At 47.3% G+C, this 19704-nt stretch overlaps 2 protein-coding genes and 1 long non-coding RNA gene across 4 annotated transcripts in view; 2 read left to right on the plus strand and 1 right to left on the minus strand.

Annotated features, from left to right (window-relative positions):
* The window catches only part of GRAMD1C (GRAM domain containing 1C), an 83330-nt gene extending 76984 nt beyond the window's left edge, over positions 1-6346 (plus strand). For both annotated transcript variants that reach the window (XM_073308639.1, XM_073308648.2), the window contains 2 exons: positions 664-769; positions 5761-6346. In XM_073308639.1, the coding sequence (XP_073164740.1) occupies positions 664-769; positions 5761-5838 (184 nt within the window). In that variant the 3' untranslated portion in view covers positions 5839-6346. The remainder of the gene's footprint in view (positions 1-663; positions 770-5760) is intronic.
* LOC140896692 (uncharacterized) lies at positions 411-8880 on the minus strand. Its single transcript, XR_012154604.2, has 3 exons — positions 8784-8880; positions 914-1056; positions 411-812 (listed from the first exon to the last, which is right to left on the minus strand). It is a non-coding gene; the product is annotated as an uncharacterized LOC140896692 (long non-coding RNA).
* Positions 8284-19155, plus strand: ZDHHC23 (zDHHC palmitoyltransferase 23). Its single transcript, XM_073308671.2, has 5 exons — positions 8284-8372; positions 8828-9109; positions 10039-10749; positions 11566-11733; positions 14316-19155. The coding sequence occupies exons 2-5, from the start codon at positions 9003-9005 to the stop codon at positions 14581-14583; spliced, it is 1254 nt and encodes a 417-aa protein (XP_073164772.1). The 5' UTR covers positions 8284-8372; positions 8828-9002; the 3' UTR covers positions 14584-19155.
* The last annotated feature ends 549 nt before the right edge of the window (positions 19156-19704 follow it).

The raw sequence follows: 19704 nt of genomic DNA on the forward strand, positions 1-19704 counted from the left end.
TACATCTTCCAACACTGTGAACATGTTATCCAATTAAATGCATTACAACATTTGCAAATGGACTTGATATTCTCAATAACTAGGTTTGTGTATCTGACTTGAAGGAGACAATTTGGGAAGCGGTGTCTCTATATTTAAAGGATTTTAGTGTGAGGGCTGATATGTTCATGACTTTGACGCCTTTGGCTACCCCGCTTCTATTTGTTTAATGCAGACCTTGATACCTGTCTTGCTTCACCTCTGTTGGCCATAGCATTGAAAGACAGAGTTTCAAAATCTAACCTAATCTTTAGCAGGGACAGAGAATGGCAGTCCTTCTAATTTTGTGCTAGGACAGACCTTTGCAACATAAGACTGGCAAAAGAACTAGATCACTTTAACTTTCCTTCAGATGAAAGATTTTACTCCTGTTTAGAAGCCTGAGGAATTCAGTTTGTTAATTACAATGCATGTTTCCTCTTAGTGTCCAGTGTATACAAATGCACTAAGGCAACATCTCTAAGAAAGTGGTAACATAGTTTCAAATGTAACTGTACACAGTCTGAATGCGGTCCTGGCTTGAAAAGTGCTAATGAGTGCAGGTAGAGACCAGTGCTTGCTGGGTATGGATGTACAGATGTTTATTCCATGGTATTGATGATTCTCATCATGTTCCCTTTTCAGCTTAGTCCCTGACATGGTGTCCAGAGAGGATATCCCTCAGCGTGACAAGGAACAGGTCCAGCAGGTGAAGGGGGTGCTGCAAGACTCTATTGCAATGCTTGAACAGGTAGGCTTCCTTCCCGCACACGCTTTTGTCGCTTCTGAGGTAGCTGTGAGGAAACAAAAAAATAGAGGTCATTTTTCAAAAGTTTTAAAATCCCCTTTAAAAAACGTCTTGCTCTATGAAATAAATGAGCCGGTCTGTGGCTACCTGTCTTCAGGAAGAACAAAGCTGCAGCAGGATGTGTAAGAAAGTGGCAATATTTTCAGGCCTTGCCCCTTTTCTTTTGCTGGGCTTCATTTGTCTTTCTGTACAAATTGCCTGTTTCCTGAGCACTCCGTATTTCTGTTTGCCTAGAGCAGAAGAAGAAATAGAAAAAACATTGATTTGATATATTCATTGCACTTTGAAGAATCATAAAAATTAGAAGCGGAGAACACCTATTAAATAATTTAGTCCCTCCTCCTGCCAGTGCTGGATTCTGCCATAGAGTGCATGCCCCATTGGTTTGCCTAGTTCAGCTTCCTATGACCGGGTTTCAACACTATTTTTAGGAGACTGTTCCACAGCCTGGTAAATCTAACAAATAGCAAATCTTCATTGTCTAAATTTTCCTTTAATTTTTTTTCTCCCATAATGTATAGTTCTGCTTCTTTGGATCACCCTGTGCTAAGGCAGAAATCATATTTGCCAGGATAGCTAACTCTGGGAGTCCAGGAGCTTGAGGCATATCATACTAAAATGCTTAAAAAGGGAACGTAGGCAGGTAGATTTGAGTTTGCTTCTATGCTAGTATGGCCTAGCGATAAAGTTCTGGCAGGAAGACTCATACAGCCACTGGATTTCAAGTTGTTTCCAAATGAAAGGTGTTTGTAAGAAGAGTGGGACTTGGATACACAGTGGAAAATTTCATGCTGTGAGGATTCAGAGTAACAGCCGTGTTAGTCTGTATTCGCAAAAAGAAAAGGAGTACTTGTGGCACCTTAGAGACTAACCAATTTATTTGAGCATGAGAGTGAATTTGTGTGGGGGGGTGGAGGGTGAGAAAACCTGGATTTGTGCTGGAAATGGCCCAACCTGATGATCACTTTAGATAAGCTATTACCAGCAGGACAGTGGGGTGGGAGGAGGTATTGTTTCATATTCTCTGTGTGTATATAAAGTCTGCTGCAGTTTCCACAGTATGCATCCGATGAAGTGAGCTGTAGCTCACGAAAGCTCATGCTCAAATAAATTGGTTAGTCTCTAAGGTGCCACAAGTACTCCTTTTCTTTATGCTGTGAGGAGTTATCTGCCTACCTCAAGATAATTGGATTCAGATTGGATTGGCTGCCTTTCTGAGAGCAATCAATGCAGGAGTGGAGACGAACAAGAAGTCTTCTCAGGCTGAAACTCAGCCTGTTTTGCTAAGTGAAGTTCTAGGATGCCCCGGGGGCTTTGAACTGCACATCCTAGTGGAAGAATATTTGGTCCGCTTGTTGGTGGGAGACCATCAGGCAGGAAAGGCACCAGCATCTCACAAACTGGTGATTTACGCCCACACTTAAGAACCCCCTCTTGATACGGATAATCCTTTCCAATGACATCTTTGTTTCTAACTTTGCTCCCTTGTTTTGGTGAAAGTTGTGGTGAGGCAGCCCTAGTGTTACCTGGAGACCACAGACTTCCTTGACCACTGTCGGTTTCATTTTAAGCTTGAATAGAGTACAGAGACTGTGTTGGTCTTGCTGGAAGATGATCATAAATGAAGCCATTGGCTGTAAGCTTGTTTGGGAATGGTTTCAAACACTGTTAAAAGCCACAGTGTGGCCAGGACCTCAGATACAGTTGTGAAAAAGGCTAATATAATTCTGAGGTGTAGACACAGGAGTTTTGTGTGTAAGACACAGGAGGTAATTGTTCTGCTCTATTCATCACTGGTGAGGCCTCAGCTGGAGTACTCTGTCCAGTTCTGGGTGCTACACTTTAAGAAAGAGTCCATAGGAGAACAACAAAAATGATAAAAGGTTTAGAACACATGATCTATTAGGAAACGTTAAATATACTTAGTTTTTTTGTTTTGTTTTGTTTTGAGTCTTGAAAAAAGAAACCCAAAGGGGGACCTTATAACAGTCTTCAAATATGCTATGGGCTGTTATAAAGAGGACAGGAATCAATTGTTCTCCATATCCACTGAAGGTTAGGCAAGAAGTAATGGACTTAACCTGCAGCAAGGGAAATTTTGGTTAGATATTAGGGAAAGCTTTCAAACTATAAAGGGTAGTTAAGCTCTATAGTAGGCTTCCAAGGGAAGTTATGGAATCCCCATCATTGGAGGTTTTAAGAACAGGTTGGACAAACACCTGTCAGGGATGGTCTAGGTTTACCTGGTCCTACCTCTGAGCAGGGGATGGACTTGATGACCTCTCAAGGTCCCTTCCAGTCATACGTTTCTATGATTCTGTGATCTCCCCCTTGCGATGGACAAAGATCAAGTGTCCATGCTGATCCTTTTACATCTATCAAATACCTTTGATGTTGGTTATGAGGTGGCTTTGGTGCATTTGTGAACCCATGAAAAGCTAAGATAGGATTACTTTTGAATGGCTCCATTCTCTTCTTTCTGAGAGAACTGGGCAATTGCTCAATTTGCTCTGAGGATTTTTTTTTGTGTAGCGTGCCACAGGCTTTTAAGTGGTCATCCCTCTTGCTCTACATGTATGTAAGATGGCAACAGGCGAAGATGAGCTGGCTTCACCTGCAATGGCATCAGTGTGCAGATATTTGGCTCTGTCTCCATTTCAGTTTTTATTTTAAAAACTCCACATTTTAAAAATATCTGATAAGGGTGTTTGAGGGAGAGCAGATATTTGTGGGATCATTCCTTTCATCCTTCTTCCTTTCCAGGCTCCTCCAGTTGCATAACACTGTGGTTTTCAAACTTTCTCCATACCATGACCCTATATTATAACAGGAAAAGTTTGGGGACCTGCCCCACTTCCATCTAGCTATAAAAACAAGGAGGGTGCAGATGCATTTCTGACCTCTGGATTGAGAAGCCATGGCTTAGCAAATGAAAGATTGCAAAATTGGTTGATTTCATTTTTTAAAACTTTTTAGCCTATTAACGTTTTTAACTTAATTATTTTTTTCTTCTCTTTCTGACTCCGACTCTCCTATTTTCCTAACTTCCTACCATTCTGACAGTAGTTAATTCCAAATAGCTAAAATGGTATTTTTAAAGAACATAGAAAATTAAATATTGAACTATATTGAGTGAGAATTTAACCACATTTCCTATCTTAAAAAAAAAAAAATCACTCACCACTTTTTTCCTGTGCAAGTCATGGTACACTTTAGATTGCTATAATATTGTGCCCTTTCTGAGTGCTGGCAGTTTTCTGCATTCATCCTTGTCCTCAGAGCACACTGAAGGCATCATGCCTCTATTATAGTGCACATCTTGTTGGGGTGTTCCTTTCAGTATTTGCCATATGCAGCAACTATGTTAAAAATGACAATGTAATGGTTTCTTTCTTGCAATGTAGCCAGTGCAGCATAGTCTAGCAGGGTAACAGAATTTAGGACAGCTCTGTAACTATGTAGAAATGACAGTCTATGCTGTGTACTGTGCTTGCCTAGCAGCTGTAATATAAATCCCTGGAAAAATCATGGAGCAGGTCCTCAAGGAATCAATTCTGAAGCACTTAGAGGAGAGGAAAGTGATCAGGAACAGTCAGCATGGATTCACCAAGGGCAAGTCATGCCTGACTATTCTAATTGCCTTCTATGACGAGATAAGTGGCTCTGTGGATGAGGGGAAAGCAGTGGACATGTTATTCCTTGACTTTAGCAAAGCTTTTGATATGGTGTCCCACAGTATTCTTGCCAGCACATTAAAAGAAGTATGGGCTGGATGAATGGACTATAAGGTGGATAGAAAGCTGGCTAGATCATCGGGCTCAATGGATAGTGATCAACAGATCCATGTCTAGTTGGCAGCTGGTATCAAACCGAGGGTCGATCCTGAGGCCGGTTTTGTTCAAATCTTCATTAAAGATCTGGAGGATGGTGTGGATTGCACCCTCAGCAAGTTTGCAGATAACACTAAACTGGGAGGAGAGGATTGGGCCAAAAGAAATCTGATGAGGTTCAACAAGGACAAGTGCAGAGTCCTGCACTTAGGACGGAAGAATCCCATGCACCGCTACAGACTTGGGACCGAGTGGATAGGAAGCAGTTCTGCAGAAAAGGACCTAGGGGTTACAGTGGACGAAAAACTGGATATGAGTCAACAGTGTGCCCTTGTTGCCAAGAAGGCTAACGGCATTTTGGGCTGTATAGGTAGGAGTATTGCCAGCGGATTGAGGGACGTGATCATTCCCCTCTATTCGGCATTGGTGAGGCCTCATCTGGAGTACTGTGTCCAGTTTTGGGCCCCATGCTACAAGAAGGATGTGGAAAAATTGGAAAGCGTCCAGTGGAGGGCAACAAAAATGATTAGGGGGCTGAAGCATATGACTTATGAGGAGAGGCTGAGAGAACTGGGATTATTTAGTCTGCAGAAAAGAAGAGTGAGGGGGGATTTGATAGCTGCTTTCAGTTACCTGAAAGGGGGTTCCATGGAGGATGGATCTCGACTGTTCTCAGCAGTACCAGATGACAGGACGAGGAGTAATGGTCTCAAGTTGCAGTGGGGGAGGTTTAGGTTGGCTATTAGGAAAAACTCTTTCATTAGGAGGGTGGTGAAGCACTGGAATGGGTTACCTAGGAAGGTGGTGGAACCTCCTTCCTTAGAGATTTTTAAGGTCAGGCTTGACAAAGCTCTGGCTGGGATGATTTAGTTGGGGATTGGTCCTGCTTTGAGCAGGGGGTTGGACTAGATGACCTCCTGAGGTCTCTTCTAATCCTGACATTCTGTGATTCTACGGTTGATTCTAAATGGTTTACTGCAAACTACTGTTAATATGAAAGGGTGGGAGGGAATTATTCTGAATGTAAAAATAAAACATTTACATCTCATCCTTGCAGCAGCATAATTTATATACTTTTGGGGGCCGGGGGTTGTATCTCCACAGCTGAAGAGCTCCCTTTCTATGCTTCAGAGAAGCTTTGATCACCTGAACAAGACCAAGAGTGATGAGACTGAGAGTTAACATTACCAACACCCACAACTCAAGATGTCATGAGAATGAAGATGCTGCATATCTGTTTGGGGGTGGGGGTTTTGACATTCTGTTATCTCAGAGCTTTTTACTATTTTTTGTTCAGCAGCTCCTGGTGCAGCTAATACAGACCTCTGGATAAAACAGGGCAGGTTCTGAGGTCCTGTAACTCTGAGAATCTCTACCCACCACCCCCATACATCTGGTTTTCTTGTGAACAAGCCAGAGGTGTGAATGAGTGAGAACATTGTACTGTACTGTGTAACTGTGATGTGCAAATTACAGAGAAGTGCAACCTCAGCACAGCAATGACTGTATCTAATGAAAACTGAACTCTTTTATATTGATTTGAAGAATCAGTGGCACTAAGCTACAGCGGGGGCAGGACGGGGGATGTTCTGTAAAGAAATAACAGCAGGCAGTGATTTCACATATCCAGGATATTCATATGCTCCTTCATAGACATACATATTGTGTAAAACAAGTCAGCAGTTTGAAATACCCATATTTATTTTTTTAAGATTGCATTTTTTTGTTTCACTCAAAATGAAAGAGCTCCATGTTTAATCTCTTATTAAATTGTTCTGCACACTGATGGGCTCTGCTAATTCCTCCCCCCCCACCCCACCACATCTGTTCAGCTTGCCTAATGAAATTTCGGCACTCCAAAAGAAATTGTTCCTTCAATCCTTGGTGTGATACCCAGAAATGATAACAGACCATTGGGAAACGGCCAGATTAGAAACCAAAATTGAGGGGGCCCTTATATTGGTTGGGTGAAGCCCTGTTAGCAACTTCCTAAAAAACCTAAACCAGGGTTAACCAAGGCTGCTGCTACAACATTGCCAACTCTGCATTACAGAAACTGGCATGTTTAATCATGCTTGAAAAACATGCTTGTACCCCAGCTGTGTTATGGTTTTCATGTCTTTGTGGACAGCAAAACAACACATTAAATATGTGAGGGAAGTGTATTTTAACCCTCAAAGGTAGTTCCCTGCTGTGATTGTCATGGTTTTGGTTTTATGTTCATACAAGCAAGAAGAAACTATATTATAACATGGCTGGGTTACAAGTATGTGAAAATTGGCTGTTTTGTTGTGGAGGAAGGGCCACAATTTCCCTGGCCAGTGTATGCAGTGCATCACTGTGCTACAAACCCATTTACTGACCAGTGTATGTTGTATTTTGGAGTTCCTTTCAAACAGGGCTATAGCCTGCAAAAACTAGCGTCCTGTTTACACTACAGGGGGACCTGGTTATAATTGTCCCTGACCCAGTCTATTTTCCAGTGTAGATGGAATGCTGAGTGTTTTATAAGCAGCCTAATAGTTATGGTCTTGTCTCTGTTGTAAACTAGAGCTGTTACAACCAAAGGACCACCGTTGTTACCAGCTCCCTGATGCAGTTGTAGCATAGATGGCGCTGCAGAGGTGTACGCTGTATGGCAATGAAAGCGTGAGCTCAGTGCCTTGCTCTGTATCCACTAGCTGCAGTGAGCCAAGTCCGTGACAATTATTGGGGCATTATCTCCCCCTCCTTATCTATTGGCGGCCGGCCTGCCTGTCATCTGGTAAGCATATGGGTAAAGGCAGCTAGTTTTTAGCAGTTAGGATGCAAGACTGGTGCTTGTCTACTACTGACTGAAATACTTTGGCTTGTGTTTTGTGGCCACACTATGCATGTCTGTGGAACCAAGAACTTCCCAGGACCGTGTACTGAGCAGGAAGGATAGTTGTAGTTGCTCCTCTCTGTTGCAGCTGCTGGTGAGTCGGATTCACCGACAGCCTTTTGGCTACAGACCTCCGCTGAACAGTTCCGATTTTGCAAGCTGCCCCTGGCAAACCGGTACCCGCAGGGACGTGCTTTGTCTTGCTCATCAGCTGCTACTTTGCTGGGCAGATCCTTCCCCTTTGCGCCTTTCAAAAGCCACCAGCGGGGCCTGCGGCGGTGCGAGGAGACAGCGACGTTAAACCGGAGCAAGCGTGCGTGGCGCCGGCCACCCGCGGAGTTGCACCAGTTCAACACGCCCAAGCGCGGCCCCCGCTTCGTTAAACCGATGCCACGGCTGCGCGGCCTGGGGGAAGGGGCGGATGCGGCAGCGCTGGCTCGCAAGGGAGCTCGCGGCTCCTCTAGCCCCAGCCGGGCTCGCTGGGCGCGAGCGCAGCGCCCCAGCCTGGCCGGGCAAAGCTACCGCCGCGCGCGCGGCAATGCCTGGGTACGGGCCGGGGGCCGGGAGCGCGCGCGGCCGGCTCTGTGACGTAGCGTCTGCACCGCGTTCTGTGCCAGGCTTCGGCCTGCACACCATTCCCGCGGCCGGGCTGCGCCCCCCACCTGTCGCCACCCCCCGCGCCCTGTAAGCAGGCCGGCCTCTGCCGTGACGTCATGGCTGGCCCCGCCCCGCCCGCGCCGGCATTGGGCCATCCCGGCTGACGTTGGCACGGGGGTGTTCGGAAGCGGTCGGGAGCAGTGGGCGGGGAGGCTGCCGGCTGCCCACCCTCAGCCGGGCGCCCTGCTCACGTGAGGTGAGTGACGGGGGTGAGAGCCTGCAGGGGGCGTAGCCAATCACAGCTGTTCTCCGGGATGGGGTGTGCGGAGTGAATGGCAGGGGGGCGGCGCGGGCGCCGGGGGGCGGGGTGGCTGGAGGAGGAGGGGGCTCGGGTGGAGCAGGGCTGGTGGGTGTGCGGGGCCGGGGGAGGACGGGCTGAGCACCTGGGTGGGCTCAGGGGGCAGCTGGGACCCCCCCACCCCCGTTCTCCCTCCGACGGGCTGGCCCGGGCTAGAGCCGTGGGGGCCCGGGGCTGCTGGTCTAAGCCGGGGAGCAGAGGAGTTGCCCCTGAAGCCCCGCCGCCCGGCCCCGCCGGTCTAAGCCGGGGAGCAGAGGAGTTGCCCCTGAAGCCCCGCCGCCCGGCCCCGCCGCCCCTCTTTCCACTCACGTCTGGCTTTTGTGCCAGAAATAGCCGACTACTCGCTTCTGCAGGACCCCAGCAGGCAGTGCCGGGGCAGCCGGGTCCCTGTGCCCTTCCCCGCTGCCCCCCCTCCCCCCCGCAGGAGTCGCCATCGCACGCCGGCCAGAGCAAGCGGGAGCCTCAGTTGCCTGCGGAATCAGCGGCTGGAAACCGGGCAAAAGGAGGAAGAAGGCCGAAGGGTCTGAGATGGAGGAGCCGCTCTGCTGCTGCGAGTACATTGACCGGAGGGGGGAGAAGAACCATCTAGTGGCCTGTTGCTGTGACTGCGAGGACCTCGATGAGGGCTGTGAAAGGTAAAGAGCCTAGTCTCTAATCTGCCTTTACATAGGGGGGCTCATACCACGCTCATTACCGTGGTATCTTGAGTGTCGTCCCCCCCCCACCTTTAACCAGCTTCTTTAGAAAGGGGCACTGTGTGGTCAGGCTCAGCTTTGGAAACCCAGTCTACACATAACTGCTCCATTTGGTACTTTTAAACATCTCCCTGTCAGATAGGAGTGGTTGTCTGTGTCAAGTGCCAATTGACAAGGGACTGGGCATTTTGGGAATGTCAAAAGCCTTCTGCCTGGTTGGGATAAAGGCTGGGGTAATAGAGCAGGCTGGGAATTTCACAGCAAAACAGGATTTCATCAGAAAATTCTTGTTTGTTAAACCCAAAATGTTATGTGGAAACTTACTGGGTTCAAAGAACTTTCACTGAAGCACAGGCAGGGTTCCTGCCTGCCTGGTTTCCTGCCAGCTTGCATGCAGGGCTGCTAGAGACCCAGGACTTCCAGGGTCTGCAGCATTAGGGTAAGCCCCACAGTGTGGACTGCCCCAGAGCCAGAGATCTGTGGACACCCAGACCTGATTCTTGTCAGTTTCACAGCTGCTATTCATCTGGTTTCTGAATCAGGGACAGATTTTGTTGAAGTGGGTAGATGGAATCACAGAAGTTAGAGAGTGAAAGGCTTAATATTAATAGAATAACCTTGCGTTGGTCTTTAGAAATTTCTTTAAAAAGGCACATCTCCTGTCTGAGAAAGATTACAGGTTACATCAGATAGGCATAGAATAGGAAGAAATGGGAAGGGAAATAGGGAGTGAGTCAAAGTGATTGATGTGAAGTGATTGAATCTTGTGGGTTCTGATTAGATTGTAAGGAGAGACTGAACTAAGAGGGGAGTAGACAGCACAGAAGTGTCTCATGTATGTGAGCAAAATCTGTGCTTTTCCCTAACAGGTGGCTGACGTGCAGATCTTTGCCCCCGGGGACTTTAGAGAGAATTGCAGACACCATCTTGGATCGCTTCCGCATCCCCTGGCTTAAGGGGGCCATAAAGATCAATATTAGCCTGCTCCCACCACTCGTCCTGCTGCCAGTCTTCCTCCATGTAGCAGCTCTGCACTTCCTGTTGGCACTTGTTATCCTGACATCCCTTCCTGTGGTGGTGCTGTGGTACTACTACCTCACACACAGAAGAAAGGGACGGACTCTCTTCTTTTTGAGCCTGGGGCTGTTCTCTCTGGGGTACATGTATTATGTGTTCCTCCGGGAAGTGGTTCCCCGAGGCCATGTGGGGCAAACTCAGGTGGTTATTCTCACCTGTGGGCTAATTCTCATGCTTGTGGCCCTGTCTCAAGCCAAGAGAGACCCTGGCTACCTTGCCAGCCAAATGAGCAATGACAAATCACCATGCCAAGGCAGCAATGACTTGCCAAACAGGAAAATCCTGGGGAGTTCCAATGGGCTTCACGGAGCAGCTTTGTCTGGCATTGCCAGCTGTCATGCTAAGAACAGTGATGCCAAGGGCTATTCTAGAACGTTGGCCGAGGGACTAGACAGAGCAAAGGAGGACTGGTGCACCAAATGTCAGCTGATTAGGCCACCTCGGGCTGGACATTGCCGGTTGTGTGGCATATGTGTAAGGAGACTGGACCATCACTGTGTCTGGTAGGTGCCATGGACTTCTGAGGTTGTTGTTTAAGGTTAAAGAAGTTGTTGCTCTTTGATCCAGATGCTAGCAGTCAAATAGGGCTGCCACTTGGAATTGGTGCCTTTCATTTTGGTACAGAGAGCTGTCATTTGCCCTAAGTAGGGTGACCTGATAACTAGCCAACTCTGGTATAGGAGATCTATGTTTCAAGACCAGGTTTTGGTCTCTGGGTCCTAGTCTGTCTGCAATGACAGTTTTAGGGAAATTTCCCACTGTGACTCTAGAACCAGTACAGTTCCACTGAGTGGAGTGCTAGTGATGTAAGAAAGGGGTCAGGTTTTTTTTTACCGCCATGATGTTTAAATATGCTCTAAGCAGGTATAAATTTTGTGACATGCTAGCACTCCTGCAATTGCTTCCACCACTGGAGCCGCACTGGTGCTACAGCAGCAGGGGGAGAGTCACTAAAATTGCCAGTGTAAATGCAGCCCAAGATCCCAGGGATGGTGGTGTGTGGATATATCAAGCAAAGAGACGTCACCTTTCTTAGGGTTTTAGGAAAGGCTAAGAGCCTGCCAGCAGGCAATTGACAGGATGTGGGAGGCTCTCCCAGAGCTATATTGACACTGGCAGGATCTGAATATGCTGTTTTTACATTTCCTTAATTATTGGCCTAAATTACTAGCCTGTGCCCTTGAGTGGCTTTATGTGCACTCTGGTGAGTGTATTATACAGACACACCTTGGAACCAAATTCTCTGCCAGTCAAGGGAGAGAGACGCTTTTTTTTTTAAGTAAAGAAAAATGTTTTATAAAATGTTCTTTCCTTTGGAGGATTAACAGCTGCGTAGGGGAGCGGAACCACCGAGCCTTTATCCTTGTGCTATCACTCTTCCTGCTCACCTCCGTTTATGGAATTACACTGACCCTGGACACCATCTGTAGGGGCCAAAATATGTTCATAGCGCTGTTCTACTGCCCAGGGACCTATGCAGACTACAGGTGAGAAATCTTCTCAGGGACAGGGCACGGGGTGGGGACATGGGTCCTTCCTCAGAGGTCAGATCATGTAGCTCAGTTCCCACTTGTTACTTGTTTCCAGTTCCGGAGGCCCCAGTCCATCTCCTATGGCCCGCGTCATGCCTGACAAACAATGAATTTATCCTCACAACTCCTGGGAGACTGAGAAGTGCTGTCCCCATTCTACAGCAAGGGATGCTGTAGGCACAGAGTTAGTTTCTCAAGGTCCCATAGAAAGTCAGTGGCAGAGCCAGGACTGGAACTCAGTTCTCCTATGTCCCACTCCTGTGCCTTAAACATAAGACCATCCTACTTGTCCCTCCGTCTCTGTCCTTTCACCTCATCCTCAGTGTATGAGTCTTCCAAGCTGTTGCTTCTTCATCTGACTCCCTCCACCAATCCCTGCTGCCTGAGTCCCCAGACTTCCTTTCTTACTCTCTGGCTCCCTTCAAAGATCCTCACCTGCTCCCTTCCGCTGCCTCTCCAGTGCTTAGGAGCTCTCATGCTGCCTGGCTGCATCCTGCCACCCCTTCATCAGCTCCACAGATCCTCCTTCCATTCAGCTGCCTCTGTGTTGTCCTGTAGTTCCAAGATTTATTTATTTTTATTATCCAGTAGCACCTAGAAGCCCCTATTGGGATGGACTCCCCTTTGGACTAGATCCTGTACAGCTTACACAGTAGCTGACAGCCATTGCTTTGAAGAGGTTACAGTCTAAATCAGGGGTGGGCAAAATACGGCCTGCAGGCTGGATCCGGCCCATCAGGGCTTTGGATCCAGCCCGCGGGATTGCCAGCCCACGGAATTTGCCACCCCAGTGGAGCCATGGGGCTAAGGCAGGCTCCCTGGCTGCCCTGGCCCCATGCCGCCCCCAGAAGTGGCCGGCACCATGTCCCTGCAGCCCCTGAGGGAGTGGGGGGGCAGAGGGCTCCAAGCACTGCTTTCACCTGCGGGCACTAGCCCCCATTGGTTGGGAACGGGGAACTGTGGCCAATGGGAGCTTTGTGGGAGTTACCCGCAGGTGAGGGCAGCTCACAGAGCCCTCTGCCCTCCCCTCCCCCAGGGGCCGCAGGGAGCCTGCCTTAGTCCCGCTGCGCGCTGCTTCCACCCTTGAGCTGCTCAAGGTAAGCAGCACCGGGTTGGAGCCTGAACCCTTCCTGCACCCCAACCCACTGCTCTGAGCCCCCTGCCTCAGCTTCCACCCCTCCTGCACCCTGAGCCCCTTCCTGCACACCATACCCCTACCCCAGCCCTACATTCATGGCCCTGTATGCAATTTCCCTACCCAGATGTGGCCCTCGGGCCAAAAAAAATTGCCCACCCCTAGTCTAAATAGACAAGATCGGGAGTGGGGAGAAGGAATTCAATATACAAGCAAGTGATCAGGGAGGTTGGGAGATGAAATGCCAGGTCCAAGAGTTTTGGGGATTACTGGGTGGTGTGTAGCTGGGGAGTGGCGGTGATGTAGAGAAGGAAAGAGGTTGAGTTGTAGGAGAGGAGGTGGGAGGGCAATGGAGAGGTTGTGTTTGTGACTGCAGCAGAGACTTAACCAGTCCAAGTTAGGTGTAGGTCAGGACATCCAGTGGTTGCCGCCATGCAGAGTTTGGCCTTCATAGTCTAGCGGATTTTATAAGGTGTCCTGAAAGATCACCCCTTTCTACTCCCATGCAACTGGTGTGGGAGAGTGGACCAGGCTGTTAGTGTCTAGAGCATTTGAGTGGCTAGATTCAATGAGCAGACAGGGAATGAGGGCTGGTGGGTCCCAGACTGCAGTTGCTTCCTTCTGTGACTGTATAAGTTGAGCTCCCCTTAGAGTTTGTAAAACAGTGTGATCTAGTGGTTAGGGCAGTAGAATGTGAGTCAGACCTCCTTTACCTAGCGTCACCAAAGATTTGCTGGTGTGACTCTGAGTGTGTGACTTCACATCTCTGCATGAGTTTGTCCAGCTATAAAAAGGGCTTAGTGCTTGCCTCTCTCCCCGGCATGGTGACAAAAACATTAACATTTATACAGTGCTGAAACAGAGGCTAGAACACTGGACTGAGACTCAGGAGGTCCGGGTTCAAATCCTGGCTCTGGTGGTGACCTCAGTTTCCTCACCTGTACAATGGGCATATTGATACTGCCCTCCTGTGTAAAGCACTTTGAGTTCTACTGATGAAAAGCACTAGATAAGAGCTTAGTTTTATTATTATGAGTCCCCAATCTGGGCCTCAGTTTCCCCACCTATAAAAGGAGGATGATACTGGCTTTTGTAAAACACGTGGCATTCTACTGGTGAAAAGTGCTGTATAAGAGCTGGGTATTATTATTATTTTTTATTATTGGAAATGTATATGGCTGTGTAAGTGCTAAGCATCATTATTAGCGATGTTGTGGGGCTTTAATGTCTGTAAAACCCTTTGGGATCACCTGATGAAAGGGGCTGTTGTAGCAGATATGGAAAGGGACAGAAGGGAGATCTGTTACCAGGGGAAATCTCTCTCTCAATCTCTGAAGCTACGGATTAAAGCAGCTATGCCCACATTAAATGGCTTCCTTCCCATCTCTTTCCCCACTGCCAGCTCCGCTCTGTCATTCACGTGTGTGTGGTACTGTGCCATTGTAACGGCCGGGATGGGCTACATCCTCCTCATCCAGCTATTGAACATCAGCTACAACGTGACCGAGAGGGAAGCTCGGCTGGCTCTGCGGGAGGACACCGGGCGCAGGCTTCTGGGTGGGATTGTGGTAGACACGGGCAAGTATAACCAGGGCTTCCTGTACAACTGGGGCCAGTTCTTGACCCTGGGGTCACCCACTCCTCAGCACTCTGCCGAAGACATTGTGTGAAATCCCTTTCCCACTGATCGCAGTGACATTCTGTGGAGGTGAATGGCTCCTTCCACAGGGATCCCACTGCCATTCCCTACGAACTTGGAGGCTGTGCCCATCTCATCATCGGTGTCTGAAGAGGCATTAAAGGACAGATAGCTCTTGTACACCAGAGGCCAAAAGTAGGGTGCAGAATGAATTAAGCCATATGCACCAACCAGGAGAGATGAAATCACACTCCTACCCCACCTGTCTCCACACAAAGAAATTATGCACAGTTCAGGAAGATTAACAACACAAGACTTTGAGAACGTGGATGCTCCATGTCTAGATTTCAGAGCCAAGATAATCAAATGCCAGGTTTCAGGCCTCAGCTGGACACTGCAGGGTTCAGGACAGACTCCCCTCTCTTATCCACGTGCAGCATTTCACAAATGATGTGATGCCTTGTGCTGATGAGGCGAACTATAATGTGTACCAAGAGCAAGCCATTCCAAGAGACAGGATCGCAATCATAAAGGATTAAGGGGAAGATATTTAAAAGGGGCTTTGTCTTGTGGTAGCTTTAAGAACCAACTAGGACCACTCTTCTCTCTTGTGGGCATATTTTTCAATCTTCCATTCCAACCTATCCATAAAGCTGCATCAGCTATTAGTGCTTCTCTTAAGTGCCTTTGTGAGCAGTACAGCTATAGGGCTGTTTGAGGTCCTGTCCTCTCTTAGCCGCCCCCAAAGGGGCTATTCCATCTGTGTGTGAGCGGAGGACTGATCCCTCCTGTGCCAGTGATTTCTTTCCTCTGCTTCTCTGAGTTGATCCAAGAGCTTGACTCCCTTGAAATATTTTTGTTCCATTAGCAATTGCTAGCACCACACAGCTGGTAAATATTTTTCAAGTAAGAAAGCTTTAAGTTCCCAAGTAGCTGTTACTCATTCTGGGGCAGTGGCCCAGGTGGGAAGTAAATAGACCCTTGTCTGATGCTGCTACTGGCTTGTGATTTCCCCCCCTCCCTGTGATGAGAGAGGAATAATAGTACTCCTGGGAGATGGCTCACAGCTGAAGTACAGCTGCCCAGATCTCTGTCCCCCAATCATTGAGAATGTGCTCTACCCCCAGTAGACCTGCTTCTCAAAGGAACTGGAAAGGCAAGATTTAACTCGGAGGTCTGGGGATGAGGGGAGGGTTTGTTGGGCCTCACAGAAGACTGCTAAATGAAAATGTTGGTTGCAATGTTGTATAGTCAGGATATTAGAGAGACAAGGTGAGTGGGGTAATATCTTGTATTGGACCATCTTCTCTTTGGTGAGAGAGAGAAGCTTTCAGGCTCGCGTGATCTGAAGAAGAGCTCTGTGTAAGCCCAAAACCTTGTCTCTTTCACCAACAGACGTTGATCCAATGAAAAATATTACCTCCCTCACTGTGTCTCTCAAGTGAAATGGTTGGCGGGGGTTACAGCGGGGTTGCTAGAGGCCTGTGAGGACTGAGTGCACCTGCCTCTCAACCACACCTACCTGGGCTCCAGTTTTAGCTGAAATCACAAGGGATGTCATTTGGCAGATCTTATGTCTATCCCTGTTTGTGCACATTGTAAACACCACTGTAATTTGATATGCCTGGCTAGACAAGCCCTGGGCTCAGAGAGCATTGGAGTATTGTAGATCCAGACTGAGATGCACCGGCAGAGATGAGAGGAATCTCACTCTAATTATTAATATGCGTCCATTCCACAAAAACAACAATCAATGAGTAGCCCCCTTGGTGGCAGACAGACCAAGGACTGATTGGAGACTTGAACTCCCCTCTCCTTGCTTAGAGGTCAACTCTGTAGGGCAGGGTTGATAAAGTGTATTACCAAAGGGTGTGTGTGGGGTGGGGGAGGAGAGAGCAAAAAGGCAAACTTCCCCTCCCCGTCTTACTGTACATTCAGCCCCCAATCTGCTAGTCTGGCATCTGTCACCATCACCGCTCAAGATACAATGCCCAAGTTCAAGTCAATATGCCCCTCTTTATACTGTTCTGTTGCTTGCTAAAGTGGTATATGCAACTTCTGTGCCCTACAGCATAATTAATGAGCCTTAGGAACTGCTGTGCTTGGAGCCCAGTGACATGGAAAGAGCTGCTGACTTGTGCAGTCCCCTTTTTGTGATCACTTTAAAGAGGAGAAACCTCTGTCTCCAGTCAGAGGGAAGGAAAGAAGAAAATCAAGAGATGTGGAGACCTCTGGCCCTTTATTATCCCCATTTCAATGAGAAAGCAGTCACATGGATCACACTGCTCGTCCACTGGCATGATTAGTTTCTAAAGTGCCACAAGTACTCCTTTTCTTTTTGCAAATACAGACTAACACGGCTGTTACTCTGAAACCTGGCATGATTATGATGATCTCACTTCTCCTGGGACTGGAGTTATGTTCATATCAAGAGCTTGCCTTAATGCTACTTAACTGCAAATGTGTCTGTAGCAGAAATACATTTAGTGGGGCTGTGGGGAGCCTAGATGGAAGAGTTCTGCCTCATACAGTGATCTCTCTCAAACCTCTGTCCTGTTGGGAACTTGGAAAGGTTGAGATAATGTTGCCTTCTGGGCAGAAAAAAGCCACTAGAGGGCATGTGGTGTAGAGCACAAAACTAGGAGCTAGGACCTTGGGCAAGTCACCTAACCTTTCCATGCTTGTTAACCCCTCTGTGAAGGGGGAATAAAACTCTGAACTGGTGTGTTTACCAGTGCCATCTAGTGGGTGGAATTGGAGCTGCTCAACTGTGTGTCAGGCCCAAACAGCTTCAAGTGGTTAGAGGCCTGTGTTTTTGCTGCAGGAGGATCTGAATTTTATTCCTACTGCATGGGAAGTTCTAAGTGGCCATAGAATGCACTCTGGTGGCAAATGCACTGTCTTAAATGGCCACCTTCTTGTTTACAGTCCTAGCCTTCCTGAGAGAGGATTACCTCATGAATGTCTTTGGAGAGGGAAAGCACAATGTTGACTTTTTGCTCTGTTTGTACAGTGCCTGGCACAATGGGGTTCTGGTCTATGATTGGGGCTCCTAGGCACTATAGTGATATAAACACTAATATCGGGAAGTAATGCTGTTCTGTCCTTTTCATGGTAAGAGCTTCAGATTTACTCTGTTTTGGGGTTTGGAGCTTCCTTTGAGTACCTACAGTGCAGCAGAAAGTCCAAGAAGGGCAATGCCCCCCTTTTCATTTCTATTGAGGGTGGATTATCTCACATTCTTGGCTTTGCCCACCCTTAGTCCAATGACACAAGGTTAAACTTCCAGCCAAATGTTAAAATCCACCACAGTAGTGGACATAAAGAGAGAGTCTTGGGGCTGTGAAAAAGGGATAGAGATGCAGTTCGTGCAATAAAGGAAGGCAGGCTGGTGAGGGATAGATGGGGAGCACACTGCATTTGACAGATGAGCTGCAGGTTGGGCACCCAGCTGGGTCCAACAGATACTTAAATCTAAGCTCCTTGGGGCAGGGAGCAGTCACTTACTTGTCTGTAAATTGTCATGCATGCTCATAACAATCACAAAATCATTACCATTCTGGCCCTTTAAAGGCTCTCCTGAGCTGCAGAAGAGGAGTGTCTAGAGCTGGTAAAAGTCTGGGGACTCTAGCAAATTTTTAAATTGTTTTTCCTGGTTTTCTGCCTCAACATTTTGAAATGTAAAAAGATTTATCCCGTTTTGGTAGCATCCTTCTTAGAGACTTTCAGTGCTATTGAGTGGGATTCACTTTACACACCAGGAAGAATTTTAAAGGACTAGGACTGTCATAATACTACTAAAATTGCACAGATACTAGCATCCTGGTTGGTGAATTTTAGTGAAAGCGTTAAATGCATGATACGAGCGATAACTTGGCACTCTGCCATAACTGCCTCTTCTCAATTTTGCATTCGTGCTCTGGTAGATGAGTGACCTTTTTTTGAAGACCATTTCTTGACTTTCACCTTTACCCAAATGACTGAAGTCCCTGCTGACCAAGAAATGCCAGAGATTCCAATCCTATTTCAGACTCCAGGCTGTAATGGTGCTTTCCCCCTTCGAAACAGACTGCTTCGAGTGTCTTAAAAAAAATCATGTGCTTTAAAGGTTTCTTCTCTAGACAAACGAATTCTGCCTAGTGTCTTAATAATCACATGTGCTATGGCTTCCTTCCCTGTGTAAATGCATATTGCCTCATTAGAGCAGGGTGTGTGTGTGTGTGTGTGTGTGTGTGTGATTATGGATGTATTTTCCCTATCTCTACTATGTTTTCAATGGAGGCACCGGCAAGGATGTTTGTCAAATGAAAACCCTGCAAGGGACGAGGTGAGATCCTTCCTGAAATCAGGAATCTGACTTCCCAAGAGTTTACGTCATTAGGGAAATGGTTTTAATGATAAAATGAAAAATACAGTGTCTGAAAGAAGAATTGCTTCTAACCTGGTTGTTTTTTCCTAAATGACAGGAGGAACCCTAAATATAAAATGCTGTTGTGTGAGCTTTATTAAAAGGATTGTGTTGGGTGGCCACTTTGTAACATGCCCAGTGTTTTCAGAGGGGTGTAGTTATGAGTTCAAATAAATAAAAACTATCTTTAGAGTGGTCTTGATTAATTTATACTATGTTACAGTGCAGATTAACTGAATGCTTCCGGGCAATCGTACTGGGTTACAGAGACTTGCATTTCTAATCAAATCCAGCCAGGTCAGTAGTGACTGAAAGCTACCGCCATCTAGGGGCTGTGAAATGAATTTGGATGTTGGGGGGAGATGGCCCAATTCCCAGTGAGTAAGCAGCCATAGCACGACACCATCATCACATCTGGTATTGCCTAGTCACTCCTAGTCTCAAAGGGAAAAGGATTGAACTTCCCCAAGTGTTTCCTCATAACCTCGAGGACATAGGTTTCGACCATTTAAATTCTGCATCAATTCAAGTTTGAAAGCTGGAGGCAAACTCTAAAACAGTCACCAGCTGAGGCTGAATCTATTTTCTCATTATGCCAAAATCTCTTACCACCAAGGGGGTGAGGTGTAAGTGTTTGATGGGATAAATCTTAAATTTGGAAAACCATAACATCCACTCAGAATGTTTTACAGGTGTCCTGTACAATCTGCCAATAGCCTTATCAGAAGGAGCCTGGGCTCTGGC

Source organism: Lepidochelys kempii, chromosome 1, assembly GCF_965140285.1.
Source record: "Lepidochelys kempii isolate rLepKem1 chromosome 1, rLepKem1.hap1, whole genome shotgun sequence".
Taxonomy (NCBI): Eukaryota; Metazoa; Chordata; order Testudines; family Cheloniidae; genus Lepidochelys; species Lepidochelys kempii.

What these genes read in the sequence shown, in the direction of transcription:
- ZDHHC23 (XM_073308671.2), top strand. Translation starts at nt 9,003, where the DNA reads ATGGAGGAGCCGCTCTGCTGCTGCGAGTACATTGACCGGAGGGGGGAG. An exon ending in CTCGATGAGGGCTGTGAAAG is followed by an intron (nt 9,110 to 10,038) that starts GTAAAGAGCCTA and finishes TTTCCCTAACAG; the next exon opens with GTGGCTGACGTGCAGATCTT. An exon ending in GGGACCTATGCAGACTACAG is followed by an intron (nt 11,734 to 14,315) that starts GTGAGAAATCTT and finishes CCCCACTGCCAG; the next exon opens with CTCCGCTCTGTCATTCACGT.